The 21,832-nt window shown below is 44.6% G+C and overlaps 2 protein-coding genes across 3 annotated transcripts in view; one reads left to right on the forward strand and one right to left on the reverse strand.

Annotated features, from left to right (window-relative positions):
* STXBP4 (syntaxin binding protein 4) overlaps positions 1-14,017 on the reverse strand; it is a 599,190-nt gene extending 585,173 nt beyond the window's left edge. Inside the window, exon 1 of one of the 2 annotated variants that reach the window (XM_078654416.1) lies at positions 13,893-14,017. The gene's annotated coding sequence lies outside the window, so the exon portion shown is untranslated. The other variant, XM_078654418.1, reaches the window with a different exon arrangement.
* Positions 14,018-14,319: 302 nt separating this feature from the next.
* The window catches only part of COX11 (cytochrome c oxidase copper chaperone COX11), a 121,559-nt gene continuing 114,046 nt past the window's right edge, over positions 14,320-21,832 (forward strand). The window contains exon 1 of the mRNA XM_078654419.1: positions 14,320-14,722. Coding sequence (XP_078510545.1) covers positions 14,435-14,722 — 288 coding nt within the window. The 5' untranslated portion in view covers positions 14,320-14,434. The remainder of the gene's footprint in view (positions 14,723-21,832) is intronic.

Raw genomic sequence — 21,832 nt, forward strand, 5'->3', positions numbered from 1 at the left:
TTCCTGTTCTTCCTCTTCTTGCAGAATTACTTCTGCAGGTGGTCCTCTCTTTCTTGGATTTGGTGGAGGTGGTGGGCTAGCACCAGCTGAAGCTACTAATGAAGCCATCACAAAGTCTCAATAAAGGGTCTTTCTCTCACCAAGATGAAAGTCAGAGTGATGAAAGAAGGAGGGGTTTTCATCATTTGGGAAAAACAAAAGTTCTAAACCAATGAAAAGTGTCCATTTTAGATCACATAACCTTGTATTACATCATTAGGAAACCAAAAGTGAAATGAACCAATGAAAAGTGTTATTATCGAGTCACATGACCTGCTATGTTTACATTACGCGGTCGGCGCCGCGCCGCGGATCGCTTCCGGTTCGCGTACCGCTGCGCTTCCGGGTACGCGAACGTAGCACGTAATATGACGTATTACGCGAGAACGCGAAACGTCATGCTGACGCGAAGCGTCGCGATGTTGTTTTGTAACGCGAGAGGTGCGCTAAAGGAACGTTTACCAGTTCGCGTACCGGGTCGCGCCTCCGGATTGAGCTAACGGGAAGCTAACCGGTACGCGTACTGGGAGCGAAACAAAAAAAATAAAAAATAAATTGTATAAAAAACATGTAAAAAATATTTTTCTTTTTAAAGAATAATACATTGTAAAGGTTTTGATATTAGCTATTAAAAAACCAATGAAATTCACTGAAAAAACCATAGGTTATAGACCATATATAGTTAGGAATTAGCATTTACAAAACCTTAAAAATTCACTGAAAAAACCATAGGTTATAGACCATATATAGTTAGGGATTAGCTTTTAAAAAACCTTATTTTACTCACACAAAACCATTGAAATTCCATATATAGTTAGTTGTACTAACTATATATCACGCACCCGCAATCCACTGCTGATGATGTCACATATTACATCATTCATGACATGGTCAGTGACATCACTGATGACATCACTGATGACATCTCAAATGACATCACTGATGACATCACTGATGACATCTCAAATGACATCACTGATGACATCACTGATGACATCTCAAATGACATTACTGATGACATCACTGTTGTGATAATACGATGAACCTCTTCAGACTCTAATATAACCTTAGATACACTCAGTGTAAACACAGACTCACAGATTGTCACTCATCCATGAAGTTACACACACACCTAGACAGTCATGCAAACAATCAATCACACCTCCATTTCCTTAACTATACAGTTAAACACACCTTACTTACTTATTCAAACAAATACTAAAACATATTTACTCACTTATACAATCCTGGATACAAGTTCACAATGATCCATACAGCCACTCACACATTCACTGGCTCTTATGCACAGTTATTTATATATGTCAACTCTCACATGTACTGTATTTTACATATGTACTTAATTTGACATGTAGCACTGAGATATCTATTCACTCACCAATACAGTCATGCACACAGTCAACCGCCCATACAGCTGTTTCCAACATGCACTTTTGAACCCATACATCTATGCACAGAGTCATACACTTCCCAGCCACTCACACACACACTCAGTCTCCCATACAAATGCTTGGGCAACCAATCAATAACCTATATAGTTACTCATATAGCTACTGATCAACACATGCAGCAGTTTACAGAACAACAGACATAATGATGCACAAATTAAGACAGTTTAGTTACTAACCCATGCACTCAGTGAGACACATTTAATCACTCACTTATACAGTCAGTCACGCACCTACTAAATCCTTCATCCAGACACTTCTACATCTACTCATTCTTCAATATGTAAAACATATTTAAACTTTACAGAAACACACAGTCACTGGATGATGTCATCAGTGATGTCATCAGTGATGTCATTTGAGATGTCATCAGTGATGTCATCAGTGATGTCACTGACCATGTCATGAATGATGTAATATGTGACATCATCAGCAGTGGATTGCGGGTGCGTGATATATAGTTAGTACAACTAACTATATATGGAATTTCAATGGTTTTGTGTGAGTAAAATAAGGTTTTTTAAAAGCTAATCCCTAACTATATATGGTCTATAACCTATGGTTTTTTCAGTGAATATATATATACACACACACACATATATATATATATATATATATACGCACACATATATATATATACACACACACATATATATACACACACACACATATATATATATACACACACACACATATATATATATATACATATATATATATATATATATACACACACATATATATATATACACACATATATATATATACACACATATATATATATATATATACACACATTCCATCCTTCATGCCAACAGCTTCCACCCGACACCACTAAAGCAGTCGATCCCCTACGCTGAATGCCTTAGGATGACACGAAATTGTAGCACTGATGAGGGTCTCACTGATGCCAAACGTAATCTCTTCACAAGACTCAAACGTAGGGGTTACTCTGAAGCAACCTGCAACAAAGCTGAAACAAAGTGTAGCACGAAAAACAGACATGATCTACTGTTTCCCCAGACATCGGAAACACCCGCACAACAAAGACAACCCCCAAGATTAATCACAGGGTATAATCGACACCATGCGAACCTTCGCAAAATCCTGAGAAGGCACTGGCCCCTAGTAAGTAATGACACCACCATAGGCAATCTAATGGGCAATCACCCATTGGTGTCATTCAGGAAGGCTAAATCCATGCGGGCAGAACTAGTCTGTAATGCCCCGGCAATCAAAAAGAAGAAAAACTGGCTGCAATCACAAACTGGTTTCAAAAAATGCAGTAAATGCAAGGCATGCACGCACGGGGTTAACACAACCAGTGTGGTGACGCCCTTCAGAAAAAACCCCCTTACCATCAGAGATCAGTTTTCCTGCAAAACCGAATTCGCAGTGTATGTTTTAACATGCGAATGTGGGAAACGATATGTGGGATCCACCATCCATCAAGCACACGTCAGGATACTACAGCACTTGCGTGCTATAAATAACAAAGACCAAACCTACCCAGTAGCGCGCCACATCCATGAAGCACATGGTGGAGATTCGTCTGGTCTAACTTACTTTGTGATTGACAACATCCCCAAAAATGTGAGAGGCGGGAACCGTAAATTAGCCTTACGTCGATTGGAATCAAGATACATAATTCTATTGAATTCCAAGATCCCGTCAGGGCTGAATGCTGATGAAGCCCTTACTGTCCATATCTAGTAGCCTCCTTCCCTTCCCCCAGTACCCGTGAAGCACGTCTCACCATCATTTTACTTCACTACATTCACTTGACTGCGGTTGAGCACAAGTAAAAAACTATCATGTACACTGAGGCTCATAATCGCAATAACGAATCTCCAAGGCACACCATCTCATCCCGCGCCTACCTGAGCCAAACCATTAGGGTAGGTACATACCAGTAACCGTAGATGCCCACCGGCACTATGCCGCCATTAGAAACCGCGCCTCAGACCGACTCAACTCTCGAGCGCACTGTCTCCGCGCATCAGGAAGCAAACCAGAGTTGTCGGCATGGTTGCTAGGGTTATACTCACAACAACAGTCCTTAGCCAATCAGGGATCCACACGTCTCCAAGTTTACTGAAGCTGACGTATCAGGACCCATTCAAGGTTAACGTGGGCGGATACGGGAGGGCGCAATGTGGATGATAACTTTTAACGGAGAACTGTTTACATAAATCTACAGTAATAGCCTCACTGTACGATCAATATATAATTTCTCACTGGTCCAAGGGCAAAGCTGACAATGAATGATGCGATATTAATGTTGACATGATGTAATGTTTAATGTTTAAATATCACACAAATAGTCACTGTATATGAATAGACTACGGCCATGCAGTTAATGTGCCTTGTTTAGACAACTGTGACGTCACTAACCAGGATGCAATTGAATCACCTTAGCAACAAGCAATGCTAATTATGTCTGTGACGTCTGTGCTCCAATCGCTGTTTGTATATATAAGTGCACTGTGAGATGGTCAGATGTTAGTGAGCAAGGCGGGAGTTAGCCGCCGAAACGCGTCTGAGCAGAAGCTGTAACTGAGAATAAAACGCTTGAATATTGATACACGGAGTCAGCGCCTTCTTTTGTTGGAAAGTGTGGTATGGTGAATATATACACACATATATATATATATACACACATATATATATATATACACACATATATATATATATATACACACATATATATATATACACATATATATATATACACATATATATATATACACACATATATATATATATATACACACATATATATATATACACACATATATATATATATACACACATATTACCTACTGGCGGTCGCCAGTAGGTATATATAGTTAGGATTTTTTCTCTATGGGTTTTTTGAAAATTCTATGTCTAATAACTTTGGCGTTTGTGGACGGAATTGGCTGAAATTTTCAGGAAAATGGCACATTTTGTTTCTGAGCAGCCCTTGAAAATTTGGGGGGGGTTCGTCCAGTGGGGGCCGAGAAAAAAGGGGGGTCCCAAAACGTGTTTTTAACATTGAGTTTTCCATAGGGCGGTTGGCCTCACTTTTAGCCCGAACGGCTGAATGGATTTGCACGAAACTTGGCAAAATTGTAGGGACTGGTAGCCCGATGTGCCTTTTGTAGGTCTCAATATATGTGCTCCAGTGGATTTTGAGAAATTAACGTTTAAAAAAAGATATATATCTGTAAGCGCGGACCAGGCAGCGCACTGGTTCGCGGACTTTTCGCGCAACGGAGCTTTGTGAAGCGAAGCTGATTGGTTCTCCGGCGTCTGTCAACATTCCAAACAGTCCGTAGCGGCCGCCATCTTGTCTCTCGGTAGGATCGAGAGACAAGAGGAGGTCAAAACAAAGGGGGAAATAACTATAAGGGGGCATAGTAGATCCTCGCTGACCCCCTAGGTTTGATGTGGAGGTTTTAAAAGGGCCCCGCGGGGCAAAAAAAAATAATAATAATAATAATCGAACGGCTGAATGGATTTGCACGAAACTTGGCAAAATTGTAGGGACTGGTAGCCCGATGTGCCTTTGCTAGGTCTCAATATATGTGCTTCAGTGGATTTTGAGAAATTAACGTTCAAAAAAAGATATATATCTGTAACAGCGCACCGCTTCGCGTACTTTTCGCGTTACGGAGCTTTGCGAAGCGAAGCTGATTGGCTCTCCGGTGTCTGTAAACATTCCAAACAGTACGTAGCGGCCGCCATCTTGTCTCTCGGTAGGATCGAGAGACAAGAGGAGGCCAAAGCGAAGGGGCAAATGACCATAAGGGGGCATAGTAGATCCTCGCTGACCCCCTAGGTTTGATGTGGAGGTTTTAAAAGGGCCCCGCGGGGCAAAAAAAAAAAATAATAATAATAATCGAACGGCTGAATGGATTTGCACGAAACTTGGTAAAATATTAGGGACTGGTAGCCCGATGTGCATTTGCTATGTCTCAATATATGTGCTTCAGTGCATTTTGAGAAATTAACGTTCAAAAACAAGATATATATCTGTAACAGCGCTCCGCTTCGCGGAGATAAAATTATATCTGTATTACCTAGGTGTTGCTAACACCAGTTAGCGACGGCTAGTAGGAGATAGCGACCATCTTGGGTCCCACTTTGCATGTGAGTGATATTTATCACTAATGACATGCAAAGTGGGCATGCCAAGATGTTAGCGACTGGAAACAGTCGCTAACATCGCTATCTCCTATTATCAACTTTTGGAAATATTCGAGATAAGCGCGAATATCTCCAAAAAGTAACAGCTGCCCTGAGCAGTTCTTAGCCATGTTATCCAATGGGAGGTGGATAACATGGCTAAGAGCATTAGCTCGGTAATGCATGAATATCGCGGAGTTTTCAGCGATATTAATGCATTGCGCTCGTTTTTTATCGTATTTGTGATAAACCTTGATAATAGCAAGGTTTATCTGCGATAATTTCTGACGGTAAAAAAATCTTTGCAATGCATCGTTAGGGATAAATATCGCTTAACTTTGGTAATATGCCCCAACGTCTGTTAACGTTCGATTCGAAGGAAATCAGGTATTGTTGAAAAACATTGTGTGCGCCATCTTGTCTTTTTTCAAATGCCACACTTTTGTCGTGCACGGCAGCCATTTTAGATGCCTTGACCAGACCCACTCTGTGCACGCTGTCGATCCTTAGCATGGCTCCCCACCCTCGCAAGCATCTCACCCAGGCAGTGGTCACCCCCGCTCTCTGTCTTATGCATGGGTAATAAACCTCCCCCCATCTGCGCTGCTCTTCCCTGAGAATCACACCCTGTGCCCGCCCGACACCTCCCTTTCGCCCTATTCACTACCGCACCCTCTGACACTCCTTTTCCTCTGTGTCCGATTGTCCAGGCCGGTCCTAGGCTATCAGCTAGCCCTGCAGATGTAGTTTATGGCCACAGCTGTAAAGAATCACCCCTCTTCAAAGGAGTTATAGTAGATCAAGGCCCACACTCGATGAGATCCGTCACAGCAGAAGCGTTGCTATTATCTGAAAACCATCCTGTATTGTGATTGGGGAGGGGACCGAGCGTGAAGCGGAAGATTCCAGGGATGACTCTTTGTACATCAAAGTTTTTACAATTATGTGTCACATTAAAAATATATAGCACTCCGACAAAGTAGTAAGATTATAAAACTTTAATAATTTATAAATATATACAAGAAAACAAAAATAGTAATAACATATAAACATTTTTAGAGAAAAACAACGAAGTAGCGGTCGGCTGTGCGAATAGTCCCAACGCAGCACAACGTCCAGATTTCCGGCGTGGGGCGTCGCGGGGGGTGGGTCATCAGTAGCAAACTGTTGTGCGAATAGTTCCAAGGCCGCAGAACGCGCCGAAATCTAGATGACACGAAAGTGATGTCTAGTAAGTTGCCACCCAGCAAATAACGGCGTGGGGCGTCGCGGGGGGTGGGTCATCAGTAGCAAACTGTTGTGCGAATAGTTCCAAGGCAGCAGAACGATGGCACCAAGGTGATGTCCAGTAAGTTGCCGCACTGGTTTTGGTATCCTACAATGCTGCTCCGAATAACGGCGTGGAGCGCCCCGGGGGAGGCGGCGTGAACGGGCCTCTCCAGGTGGAGTCTCATCTGTTTTAGTGGGGCGCCCCTTTACCGTTTCAGTTGCCATTCCGTCCGCTTTTGGTCCACTGTGTCAAAATCCGCCATTCAGCTGAGTTGCGCCCACTCTTGCGGTGCAGCGATAGGCGGCTGCCACAGGACTCTCAAAATGGCGGCAGGCTCTTTCCTTTTTGGGCGTGGTCCACTGAAATGGCCCTGGGACACCTTGGAAATCGGACGCTTGTCTGCTAGGTCTTGGACCCCATTCTCGAAAGCGTCCCCTCCGCCTTGAGAATTCATCAAAAGTTTTGGGGGCCCCGACTCCTGCAGGCTTCTGGTGGGGAGCGGCTGCCATGATTGCTCGCGGAATGACCACGACGGAGCTACGAGATGGTGGTGCTCTCATGGTGACGCCAGTTTAGTCTGAAACATCCAGAAACAAGGTGGGGCTTTCATCGTTTGGGGGGAAAAAAAAGTTTTCATCCAATGAAAAGTGTTGTTTTTAGGTCATATGATCAAGCCTTCCATCATTAGGAAACCAAAAGTAAAATGAACCAATGAAAAGTTTTATAAACAAGTCACATGACCTGTTATGCGGCATAGGGTATAAAATGCGGAGAAAATACGTTGGCACGTGAGGCGGCGTCAGTAGCGGACCGATGTGCGAATAGGCCGAAGGCAATACAACGCGCCAAGATCCGGATGGCACCGAGGTGGTGTCATAGTTGAGAGTTCTGAGCAGCGGTTGTAACACTGTCTGAAGCTTATTTGCAGCTGCTGCAGCTTCACTACGCGCCAAGATCCGGATGGCACCGAGGTGGTGTGTAGCAAGTTGCCGCACTGGTGTGGCCATCCTACAATGCTGAAAGTCGGCGTGGGGCGCCCCGTTGGCCTGTGAGTTTGCGTCAGTAGCGGACCGATGTGCGAATAGGCCGAAGGCAGCACAACGCGCCAAGATCCGGATGGCACCGAGGTGGTGTCTAGTAAGTTGTCGCACTTCTGTGGCCATCCTACAATGTTGAAAGTCGGCGTGGGGCGCCCCGTTGGCCTGTGAGATGGTGTCAGTAGCGGACTGATGTGTGAATGGGGCCAAAGGCAGCGCAACAATATTTTCTACTATATTTCCGGAGTAGAAGACACCACAAGGCGCTGAGATGCCAAGATCCGGATGGCACCGAGGTGGTGTGTAGCAAGTTGCCGCACTGGTGTGGCCATCCTACAATGCTGATAGTCGGCGTGGGGCGCCCCGTTGGCCTGTGAGATGGCGTCAGTAGCGGACCGATGTGCGAATAGGCCGAAGGCAGCACAACAATATTTTCTGACTGACACCACAAGGCGCTGAGATGCCAAGATCCGGATGGCACCGAGGTGATGTCTAAGTTGCGGACTGATGTGCGAATGGGGCCAAAGGCAGCGTAACAATATTTTTTGTATGGAAGATACCACTAGGCGTTGAGATGCCAAGATTCGGATGGCACTGAGGTGATGTCTAGCAAGTTGGTGTGGTCATCCTACAATGCTGAAACTCGGCGTGGGTCGCCCCATTAGCCTGTGAGATGGCGTCAGTAGCGGACCGATGTGCGAATAGGCCGAAGGCAGCACAACGCGCCAAGATCCGGATGTCACCGTGGTGGTTTCATAGTTGAGAGGCACTTCATCTGCAGTGGGGCGCCGAGATCCGGATGGCACCGAGGTGATGTCTAGCAAGTTGCTGTACTGGTGTGGTTATTCTACAATGCTGAAAGTCGGCGTGGGGCGCCCCATTAGCCTGTGAGATGGCGTCAGTAGCGGACTGATGTGCGAATGGGGCCAAAGGCAGCGCAACAATATTTTCTGACGAGAAGACACCAAAAGGTGCTGACATTCCAAGATCCGGATGGCACCGAGGTGGTGTCTAAGTTGCGGACTGATGTGCGAATGGGGCCAAAGGCAGCGTAACAATATTTTTTGTATGGAAGATACCACTAGGCGTTGAGATGCCAAGATTCGGATGGCACTGAGGTGATGTCTAGCAAGTTGCTGTACTGGTGTGGTCATCCTACAATGCTGAAACTCGGCGTGGGTCGCCCCATTAGCCTGTGAGATGGCGTCAGTAGCGGACCGATGTGCGAATAGGCCGAAGGCAGCACAACGCGCCAAGATCCGGATGTCACCGTGGTGGTTTCATAGTTGAGAGGCACTTCATCTGCAGTGGGGCGCCGAGATCCGGATGGCACCGAGGTGATGTCTAGCAAGTTGCTGTACTGGTGTGGTCATCCTACAATGCTGAAACTCGGCGTGGGTCGCCCCATTAGCCTGTGAGATGGCGTCAGTAGCGGACCGATGTGCGAATAGGCCGAAGGCAGCACAACGCGCCAAGATCCGGATGTCACCGTGGTGGTTTCATAGTTGAGAGGCACTTCATCTGCAGTGGGGCGCCGAGATCCGGATGGCACCGAGGTGATGTCTAGCAAGTTGCTGTACTTGTGTGGTCATACTACAATGCTGAAACTCGGCGTGGGTCGCCCCATTAGCCTGTGAGATGGCCGTTCTTTGGATTTGGGCCTGGTCCACCAAAATGGCCCTGCGACACCTTAGAACTCGGACGCTCGATTTTTTTTTTCCTTTCCTGTACATGCAAAAAAAGGTAAATGCCCGGTACGTTACACGCTTCATCTGCCACGATGAACTCTCCAGAGGAACCGAAAAAAAATATAGTTGTGGTAACTATACCATGCATCGTCATATGGAGAGGTGGCACCAATTAATTATAGTGCTGCATAAAAGAGAGATTTGGAGGAGAACCCCTGACCTGCTAGTACATTCATCAAAGAAGTGGCACTGAGAGCTTCAGAGGCAAGGGAAACGGTCCCAAATATTTAGAAGAACTTTGGAAAGATTAAAATGACATGTTTAGATTGTGGCAAATTAATTTCATGTGGACAGATGAGTGTTACTCTAATAAATACAGCATATGAAGATCATCATAGTCGATGGTTGGTAGAGACATTTTGACTATATCCTGGACCTGCCCGTCCTCGCCCAAAATGGCGCCAGAATAAATGGGACTCGTAACTCCTTGTTGTGTACTGGTTGCAGAACCTTGAAATCACGAGATACGTATGCAGTTTTGAAGCACATGGCGGGCGGGGACGAGAATTGATTGAATATTTCGACATCCCTATTGATATTAAGTTCTGATGTGTTATTGATTACTGTACTGTTGAAAGTTCGAATTAACGTCACCCATGGTACTTGCCCGCAAATGTATATCTAGATAATTTTATTGTAACTGGCCCTGTCGTATTTTAATTATAAAATGTACGTCCACCGATTCCGTAACTGTTAGACACCTTAGTTCTTGCAACCTAATGGCCCGCCCGTTACGTTCCTCTACAGTGTAAATGTCTATTCATCATATACGATTACAGTTTGCTCTGTGGCAGGCCCACGTGGTTATAGGCTCGTATTTGTATAATGAAATTTTCTCAATAAAGGTTTTTAAAAGAAAACATGGTAGTAGTATATACATTGGTAAAGTTTTTAATAATAGTGACTGTTTTAGAATCATTAAAAGGCAAGTGAAATAAAGCAGACCAATTACATGAAGGGTAAAAGGTATAATACGAAGGAACGCAGTAAAGATAAATGGTCAAGGGCTGTTGTGTTTTCTATTCCTGCAACATAAAGTGATCGATAAGAATCTCATATTCAGGCGTATCGGCGACTAAGACAGCAGGTCGACCCTCTTTTGCTCAACGGCTCCGTCATGGGACGAAGAAACGCTCTTTTTCTCGAAAAAAGAATATATTTTACTTGCAGGACAGTTGTAAAATTTCCGGGAAAGTACATTAGCCTGGAACATTATAACATATATTTAAGAAAAAATAATGTTCGGAAGTAATGAAAAGCGTAATTTTTAGGTCATATGACCAAGCCTTTCATCATTACAATAAGAAAAGTAAAATGAACCAATGAAAAGTTTTATTAACAAGTCACATGACTTGTTATGCTTACGTTACGCGCTGCGCGCCCCAGATGACTTCCGGATGCGCTAACGCGGCGCGTCATATGACGCATTACGCGACAACGCAGGTACAGAATATAGTCAAAATGTCTCCACCAACCAGCGGTCGGAACACAACCCCTTTCAGCAGGCTAAATAGTTCTGTTAAATGACAACAGAAGGGACAGGCAACAAGAACCATCAGTCAAAGAGGGGAGAGCTAGTTCTTCTCTACCGGGTTACATTGGGGCGCTACCGGAACTGATCGAATTGGTAGTCTACAGTGTTTCTGGATGTTTCAGACTAAAGCTGGGGTTAGCATGAGAGCAGCACCATTTCGTAGCTCCGTCGTGGTCATTCCGCAACCAATCATGGCAGCCGTTCTTTATCGTTATTTTGGGCGGGGTGGGTGGCGGAGCCGAGTTGTTTTGCAGCCATCATTGTGTGGAGTTCAGTTCATCTCACTAGTTTTGTATTTGTCATGAGGGGTTGTTCCTAATGTTTCTATTTTAGCGAGGTCAAAAAGAGATCCCATTAGTGGCCTACTGATTTTGCTCGATTCCTTTTCTTTTTTTTTTACACGATTTTTCGTTATCTGCAAAGACTGAACAGAGTATTGCGACTCTGTGTTTGTTTGTAAATAGAGAATGAACCAAAGAGAACTAATTCTAAAACAGTAAATACTTGGATAACAATCAATCAAATGGAGAGAGAAGCAGGCACGACGGATTACAATGGGGGCAAAGACCTGCGTTAACTACCTTTCACTATCTGCAAAGAGAGAGTACTCCTAATAGAAATGAGGGGGGGGGGCACCATTCAAAGCAGATCAGTGTGCATAAACACGAAAATGTTTTCACTTACCACGTACTTGACATTCGACAGCTTATGATATTTGCTATTAAAAAACCATTGAAATTCACTGAAAAAACCATAGGTTATAGACCATATATAGTTAGGAATTAGCATTTACAAAACCTTGAAAATTCACTGAAAAAACCATAGGTTATAGACCATATATAGTTAGGAATTAGCATTTAAAAAACCTTATTTTACTCACACAAAACCATTGAAATTCCATATATAGTTAGTTGCACTAACTATATATCGCGCACCTGCAATCCACTGCTGATCATGTCACATATTACATCATTCATGACATGGTCAGTGACATCACTGATGACATCACTGATGACATCTCAAATGACATCACTGATGACATCACTGATGACAACATCCAGTGACTGTATGTTTCTGTAAAGTTAAAATATATCTTACATATTGAAGAATGAGTGGATGTATAAGTGTCTGGATGAAGGATTTAGTAGGTGCGTGACTGACTGTATGAGTGAGTGATTAAATGTGTCTCACTGAATGCATGGGTTAGTGACTAAACTGTCTTAATTTGTGCATCATTATGTCTGTTCTGTAAACTGCTGCATGTGTTGATCATTAGCTATACGAGAGGCTATATGTGTTATTAATTGCTTGCCCAAGTATTTCTATGGGAGATTGAGTTTGTGTGGGGGTGGCTGGAAGGTGTGTGACTCTATGCATAGATGTGTGAACAGTTTATTCACTAGGTGTATGAGTTCAAGAGTGCATGTGGAAACAGCTACATGGGCAGTTGACTGTGTGCATGAGTGTATTGATGAGTGAATGGATATCTCAATGCTACATGTCATAGTAAGTACATATGTAAAACACAGTACATGTGAGAGTTGGCATATATAAATAACTGTGCATGAGAGCCACCGAATGAGTGAGTGGTTGTATCGATCATTGTGAACTTGTATCAGGGATTGTATAAGAGAGTAAATATGTGTTAGTATATGTTTCAATAAGTAAGGTGTGTTTAACTGTATAGTTGAAGAAATGGAGATGAGATTGTTTCTTTGCATGACTGACTGGGTGTGTGAGTAACTCCATGGATGAGTGGAAGTGTGTGAGTGTCTGTATACACTGAGTGTATCTAAGGTTATATTAGAGTCTGAAGAGGTTTATCGTATTAGCACAAGAATGATGTCAAATGAGATGTCATCAGTGATGTCATCAGTGATGTCATTTGAGATGTCATCAGTGATGTCATCAGTGATGTCACTGACCATGTCATGAATGATGTAATATGTGACATGATCAGCAGTGGATTGCAGGTGCGCGATATATAGTTAGTGCAACTAACTATATATGGAATTTCAATGGTTTTGTGTGAGTAAAATAAGGTTTTTTAAATGCTAATTCCTAACTATATATGGTCTATAACCTATGGTTTTTTCAGTGAATATATATATATACACACATATATATATACACAAAAATATATATATATATATATACAAAAATATATATATATATATATATATATATATTTCTTGTGTATTGATGGCTCTTCAAAGGTAGTTTTTTTAAATTTTTCCATGAGCAGCCTTTACGAGGAAACGTTTCTTATTTATGTTTATGACAGGGAACTACTGCTACCAATGTGTTGGTCATAACATGTAATTAGGGAGCGGAGTTTCAAAATACAACAGTCAGTTTCAAGGCAGCATTTGTTTTTCAAAGAAACAACATGATAGATAGGGAAGGGGTTGGAGGGTAGGGAGAAAACGAAGGATGATTACCTGGCTGAGGCTGCTCGATGGTGAATGGAATGATAATGACAATGGCCGGTAGCAGGGTTTGGACCATAACTGAACGAGGTGATGCATTGTGTCTAAACGCTTCTGGGTGACAGCTGTTGCCGTGCCCAAGCCTTCGTGCAGCGCATTTCACGTACCACACTTAAACATTCTCAAATACAAAGCTTACCTGGTCTCGCACTGCGTTCTGCACCCTCAATCATAAACTGACAACCTGGGTGCGCTACAAAGTTTCACAACAAAAACAGCTTCAAAACTAGACCGAAACATGGAATTAATTATTGCGAATTCCCGTGACCTATCGGCGCCCATATTAAGTGGACAGCGCATGCGAGTGGCGGACATGTTTAGTGTAGAGAAACGGTAGTCTTGTACTAAAAGAAGAATGAGAACACCCTTGATAGGGCATCATCGGTGCTACAAAAAGGATTACCTATGCAAAGAGAAAAAATATGCCGTTATTAGGCAGTTTCTTCATTCTCTTAACGGGGTGTTACAATTATTAGCCGTGCTCACGTACAAAGAAACAAACCCTGCGCGCTTCAGTGTTTTACGCCAGGCCACTGACGTTTTTTTCTGTGGTGTCTCTTTTCTATGTCTAATAATTTGAACATGGCGGCACCGGCAATGGTGCGAAGGTGACAGTTTCTCTTGGACTTTTGTGGTTATAGCTATTTTCCGGCCTCAATTCATCCCACCCCCAGCCTGGGGATGTGGACGATGCGGTTTCTTGGTGGGATTGGAAGCCTGTGTAGTTTCCGTAGGCCGTGGTTGAAGTCGTGTGTCAGATCTGACCCTTTACACACAGGGAGGCTGCATGGCTTTCTGTGTCGATGGCAGCCGGTGCGAGGTTTGCAGGGGCGGAACCCATTCACTCGTGGCCAGGAGCGGGAGTGGAAGAGCCGAAATAAAACTGTGCTAACTTATATTGCAGCAGCGGCCGTGGGCATGGTGGGAATGTCCTATGCAGCAGTCCCACTTTATCGATTGTACTGCCAGGTACTACTCTCACTTGCCTCCTTAATCTTTCGGCTTCTTTATACCATAATGAAAGTGGCCAAGTCCCAAAAGGCGACTTGGACTCACACTGGTACAGCCTGTGGGGTTAATACTCACAATATTTCAACAGTACTCAATTTCAATTGCACTGTTAAACATACACAAAATGTATGAATCATATCACACAATTTTTAACCATTGTAGCTTAATTCATTTTCTCAAGTATTTTGAAAAAACACATTTTTGTTATGCAAACTGTGGTAATTGCATGAATTTCAAAAAAGTAAACAAACAATACATTCAAGTGAATAGTTGTAGGTTAAAGCAACAAAATGGAAACAAAACAATTAATGAAGCCCGCCCGATGCATTTCGGGACTCCTGTCCCTTCGTCATGGGCAAAATCTGAAAAAATCATTAAAAGCTTATGGCAATAATCTGTTAAGATTGCACAGTCGAAACAATTACCTAGTAAACGGTTACATAATTATCAGAATTCAATGTGACCCATGTTGCAAAATGAGGGTGCTCGCTCAAGGAATATCCAACACGCAGCCTCCTAATCAGACTGAGTTCTTACGCAGTTTGCGCATGGTTCCAAAAGTTACCGTCACCAAATCACCCAGTGGGTGTCAGAATCTAATAGAGGTGCCCAATGTTTTTGAATGCTGTTGACCAAATACCTTAGTGCCAAGCACTGCCTTTACAATGAAAAATCTCCGGACCACCTCGGTTCTATAGAAGCAACAACATGAAAAAATATCACAACAATTTGACAATTTTATTGACTGTATAATTAATTAAAATCGTTACAGTAAAATCAACAATGAAACAATTTCTGTATATATAAAAAATAGATACTTAAAAAAAACTGAGTTTAAAAGCTAGTGCTAAAATCAGAACTGTGATTAGTTCCATCCTTTACTAGCAATTAAGTATTTTATTCGAGTGACTAAGACCCACATGATTGTCCGTTCCCCAACTTATGTGCCTCGGAGTTAGTCTGTTGCAGTTGAGCGTATAAGCTACTATCGATGGTGCATTGAGTTTCTTACTAGTTGCGTTGTTTTCTTGGAAGGGGACGTGCAAATAGGACGCTGACATTGGAGCTGCGTGAATGGATCCCGTCCGCTGTGGCCCACAGCTTTTAAGGCCAGCCTGATTTGGTGGATGAATTTCGCCAGTCTTGCCAGGATCATTGTGCTGGTATTAGACAAACATAGTGCTGATGCTTCGCTACAAGACTTAATATTCGTGCTGAGGCAAATTGGGCGCAGCAATCGCCGGCGGTCGTTGTTGAGGTTTGGGCAGCAACAGAGAAGGTGCAGCCAGGATTCCTTCTTATAGGTACACAATCTGCACGTTATGGATTCCCCGTTTCGGGCCCAAACGGAATTGAAATCAGCTATCCCCAGCATGGTCAGCCTCATGTATAGAATTTTGCGTCTGGTCGGAATTGTGAGAGACTCACTTAGGTAGGGTTGAGCTGTTCCTGCCCTATATGAGTCATTTAGTGGGGCCAAATGCGGGCTTCGGCGAAGTGATTTGTGGTCAAGGTCGAAGGAAGTTTCGCGCACTTGTCTATTAATGGCTTTCTTCCATGCGCTCAGGGGGATGTCCTGCCTCGGCATGCTTTCTTCCTCGATCTTCAAGACTCGTATTGCCTTTCCCAGCCTTGTGTGCCATTCCGAACCTGGCTGCTCGTAGATAGATCTCAGATGATATTTTAAAGAGTTGGCCGGGGCCCTTAATATTAGTAAATATTGCTTTATAGTCTCACCTTGACATATCATGTCTGGTCTTGCAAGGCCGAGCTCCAGTCTTAGCCTGGTTTTTCTTGCCAGCTTTGGAATTTGTAGCACCGATTTATATGCCTTGGCCTGAGCAAGATTGAGAAGAGTATCCAGTTTCCCGGGGAAGGCTAGGTGGCCATAGCTGATTGCTGGAAGAAGTTTTGCTCTAAGGGCTATCAGAATAGGGCTGGCGGAAGGGCTAGACAGGTTCTGGCTGAGTTGTCTTAATGCGTGGATGACCTTATTGGCTTTCGAGCTCTGCTGGTTTATATGAATGTTCGCCTTGGCCCGTTCCGTGAGCCAGACCCCTTAGTAGTTATATGAGGCCACCGAACTAATTAGATCGTTCCCCATTTGCCTCTGTGCTTTCTTTTTCCGTTGGTAGGGCCCAAAGATAATGACCTTGGTTTTCCCTTGGTTAACTGTCAAGTTGTTTGCTATGTTGGAGCTGTTTAGAGCGTTTAATGCTCTTTGTAGTCCCACCTTCGTATGGTCCAGTATGACTGTATCATCGGCGTACTGGAGAACAGGAAGCCTCACGGTTCCTAATCTTGGGGCTATTAGGCTGGCGCCTTTTAGTGCCTCTCCCAGGTCTGCCGTATATAAGTTAAAGAGGGTGGGGGCTAGCACGCACCCTTGCTTCAGCCTGTTCTCTATGCTTATTTTGGGGGAGACTGTGCGGGCACTTGTTTTTACCCTCACCCAGGTGTCCTCATGTAATGACATTATTGCCTTCAAAAGATTTGGAGGGATGCCCCACTTTTCTAGTTTCCACCATAATCGTTTTCTGACTACTTTGTCGAAGGCGGTGCTGTAGTCCACGAAGCAGCAAAAGAGTGGGAGGTGGTTCTTCAATGTTGCCTGGGCTGAAATGTGTGCGAGCGCCATGACATTGTCCATTGTTGATGCCTGGGGCCTAAAGCCTGTCTGGTGCATGGGTATTATGTTTCTCTCTTCTACCCATTTTTCTAGATCGTTCAATAGTAGGCGAGCGTAAGCCTTAGCTTCCAGATCTAACAGGGCGATGAGCCTGTAGTTTGTCGGCTTTAGGCGATCTCCTTTTTTGAAGATTGGGACGAGTATGGAGCCCCTCCAGGACTCAGGGATTGTTGCTGTCGAAAAGGAGTAATTGATGAGCGGAGTCAGGAGTTTGGCCCAGAATTCCGGTGCCTGTTTGAAGACCGGAGCTGGAATCCCGTTAGGCCCCGGGGCCCCGTCGTTCCTCATGCTCTTGATGGTTTTGATGACCTGTTGGGTGTTTACCCAAGTTGGTAGAATATCACCTACGATGTCCGGGGATCTATTTCCCTTCGGGGCCTTGTCTGGGCACGGAATTGGAGCTCCTGGTTTTGTGCCGCTCAGTTGCACCGGCTCTGCAGACTCCGCTTTATCCCTTGGTGGGGAGGCCGTTACATATAGCTGCTTCACATGTTGTATCCAGACCCTTTCTGCAATCCCATTTTCTCGTGATGGGCCTCGGTTGCTCAGCTGATTTATATATCTCCAGAGTTGTGCTGAGTTCTTTTGTTTAAGCAAGGAGAAGACCTTGAGCCACTTGCTTTCTGTGTCAGCTTTTTTGTGTTCCCAAACCTTCTTCCTGAGTGAAGCCCTCAGTGAGGCAATCGATACTCCCTCGGTTTGGGGGCGACCTCTTTTCTTGTCTGCAAGTGCTTTGCGCAACTGTCTTTTATGGTCACGTATGTCCTGTGGGAGGGTACTTCCTGGTCTATGTGGCCGGTCTATTCTAGGGTTTTGGGGTTTGGGGTTCCCAAGCTTGGATTGTAGATCCTCTATTATATTTTCCCATCCTTTTATGAGTGAGGGCTCTCTCAGTAAGCTGCCTTCCAGAGCCTGGTCCAGCCAAATTTGAAGTGTACTGTTAATCTTTTCTGACCACTTAATCCTCCGCAGGACAGTGTGTTTCTCCTCCCCACTTGAGTTCCCGATGGATTGGTAGACGATGGCGGGCGGTACATCCAGCTGGAATGCTGCTCTTAGTGGCCTGTGGTCACTTTCCTTCCTGTCTTCCACTTCGAATTCATCCATTCTGGCCGCCAGCTCTTCGCTGATCATGATGTAGTCTATTCTTGAAACGTCCCGGAATGTGGGTTTGGGCTGCCATCCGGTCGAGCGGGCTCTCATCAGTTCGTTGGTGGATATCAGCTTGTGATTGTTTAGAAAATCGTACAGGGAGTCTGCCCTGCCCGAGCCCCCAGGAGATGTTTCGGTTTTGTCCAGATTTTTCAAGTTGAAGTCCCCAGCGAGGATGACCTGGGAAGTTTTGTGCTTGTTTAGCAGATCTTCAAGTTTCTGTGCCAGAGCCTCCAGTTTGCCTTTCATTAAGGTCTGTGCAGGGTTGATGTAGCAGTTTATTACCAGTAGGCTCATTGGCTGTTTATTGAGACTCAAGCCTCTTATCTGCACAGCTTGCAAACCGGGGAAGTTCAAGTTGATAGAGGTGACTGTGAGTGCACACTCATGTTTTGTAAAGACGGATAGACCGCCGGCTGGGCGACCGAAGATATTCATTTTTACGGCTGGTATTTGATGTTCGTAGTACCCTGCCAGAGGAGTGGTGGACAAGGCCCACGTTTCTTGGAAACAGATTATGTCTCCGCTTTCCAGAAACTGTTTCAGGTTTTTGTTTTTACCGATTTTGCTGATCCCTGCTATGTTCCAGGATATTATAGTTAAATTCGGCTTTAACGTTGGTCTGGGCTCGGCGTCTCCTCTGGCAGGCTGGCTTTTGTCCAGGTTAGGAATGCTGTGTACTCCTTCTTGCGTGTCCGGTTTGGTCAGGGGGGGGATATGGTGCAGATGACCCGTTGGTTTTTTTGGCAGGAAATTCTAATGCCCAATTGATCCCTTTTATCAGTCTGGTTTCTGTCTTTAGGGCCCGGACTGTTTATCCCATGCAGTACCGACCAAGTGGCCTTTCTCCCTCTTTCGGGGGCCAGTACGTGTGGATATTTTGGATTCGGCAAGATCCGAACTTCAATGCCCCATTCCGCAAATCGGGTGGTGTTGTTCACTACAGCTTGTTGTATTGCTTTGTGTTATAATCTACTGCTGCATTTCCCTTCTCTATGGTTTCCCTTTCTACTGCTCAGCCAGTGTGTGAGTGGATGTGCCTGAAGATGTCTAGAATGTTGAGAGTATGATGTGATCGTGGAATGTTGGGTGCTGAGAGAGCTGTGGAGTGTCAGTTGGTAGCAGGCTGAGCAGGACAGAGGCTGCTCCTGGTGGGGCGTTATATGGATTTACCATCTTCCTGTAATTAACTGATGTAACTATCTTAACAATAAATCTACCTTATTAATCTACACTACATCTGGCTACAAAAGACTATCATATTTACAATACTTTGTTCTTCAGAGCCAACACTGAGGAGTCACCATGAGTGTCCCCCTTCATGCTCTCGAATTTCACCCATTCTATGTCGCCAGTGCCTATCTTGTCTAGGGTGTCCAGATGTTTAAACAGGCGTAAGATGTTACTCCGGTTCAGGATGTCGTGGTTTCCCGTGCTCGGGAATCTAGGTGTGAAAACCACCTCATAGACAACTTCTAATGGAGCCGGCGTTTGTGCTCTTTCTTCCTTTTCTATAGCAGGCGCTGCTGAAGTTGGCTCTTCGTTTACACTTCCTTGATGGCTTGAGGGGGCGCTTCCTTGAGGCCTTACGTTTTGGCCGCTGTTCATCCAGGTAGCAAGCTGGATCCGCATGTTTGGAATTAATTGGTTTAAGGTGATCCCTTGCTGCTTCTTTGTTGCCAAAATTATCTGGGATGGCGATTCTCTAGTAAGTGGTTGTTTTCCGCCCGTTGAGTGGATATCGGTGAGATGGTTTTGCCTCTCTGGTGACTTTTGACCATTTGCTTTGGAGCTCCTTAAGGGGGTTGTTAATTTGAGTTGGGCTTCCGTTATCGAGGCGGCTGGGTAGGCCCTATTACCCCAGTTTTTTTCTGTAAATATTGGATACAGCTGGGTTGCTTTTGTGCCCGGTTTTGGGGGCGGTTGATTGATTTTCAATAGCTGGGTTTGTCTCGCTTTTAGCTTTGTTTTTTTCTGCTGTTTCTATAGCTTCTTTTTTGCTCTCCTTGATAATGATATTTCTTGCGTATCTGTTGCACGTGAGCTGTGCTCCTGCTTGACTGTTCCGGAAACATCACCGTCCCCGAGATTTGGGCTTTGTAAGTTTTTAGACGCTTTTAGGCTACTTTCTAGTATGTTATTTGTAAGCTCTTCGCTTTTGCCATTGTTGGCGGTGTTCTGCTGTCCGAGTGGGACCACAGGGTGCTGTGTTTCCCTGGGGATGGAACTGTTGTGCTTCTCCCGTTCTTCTTGCTTGTTATGGGTTGGAACCGCCTTGCCCCCTTTCGCTAGTTTCACTATATCTGCTAGAACCTCGGGAAGGCAGGCCCATTTCTCGATGAGCGTAGAGCAGCGACAGGAGCAATCGCTCCGGTGGAAGGACGCAAGTTCGGAGATCCTGTCGTCAAGGGTCTCCACCTTGAAGCTTATGTCTGCTAGGCGGCCTGCAATAGCTTGTAGGAGATCTATTTGCACTTCCATCTTCGTTGATTGCCATAGAAGAGCTTTATTGGTGGCACTATTAGTCTCCGTCAAGAATGATTTCTCTGGAGTCAATTCCGCACTGCTATTACAGGCGAGATAGAGCGATTTTGTGTTAGGGGCCCATGGGGACATCAAAGGCCATGACAAGTTTGGTGTTAGGTCGAGGGTTTGTTCGATCTTTTGTTCCAGACTATGGAGAAGTGAAATTGTAGGATCGCCTGCCGCTGCGGCCGAGCCGTCAGGCTGGGGGGCCGTTGATTTAGGATGATTAGGTTCATCTAGCGGGTCGCTTTTCCCCGAGGGCTGAAGGTGAGGGCCGAAGTCATTAGTCTGGTGGATTTGAGCTGTTGTCCTTACTGTGTGGCCTCCTGTGGGTATTGCTGTTTCGATGGTTTTGCGGTTTGTAATGTCCGGCCCGTTGTCTTTGGGCGGAGATAGAGTTCCACCCCTGGGTTGATTTATAGATTGCATTGGGTAGGGCTGTTCTTGGACTTCGCTGCCATTTCCTGGTTAGTCCTATGTATTTCACCTGTGACAGTCTGATCCTTAGATTTACTGGAAGACAGAGACAAAAGTCTACTGTGGTGGTTAGTGCTGTTTTCTCGGGCTGGGCGTGGAACATCAGGGGAAGCGCCCTGGTTAGGATTTTGGTTGCTGCTTAAGGGATCTATTTTCTTGAGGAATTTTCTGATCGAACCCCTTTGGTCTACCTTTTGCGGTTTTTCGTTTAGGCTGTCGGTGAG

The sequence above is a fragment of the Lissotriton helveticus genome, chromosome 7, assembly GCF_964261635.1.
Source record: "Lissotriton helveticus chromosome 7, aLisHel1.1, whole genome shotgun sequence".
Taxonomy (NCBI): Eukaryota; Metazoa; Chordata; class Amphibia; order Caudata; family Salamandridae; genus Lissotriton; species Lissotriton helveticus.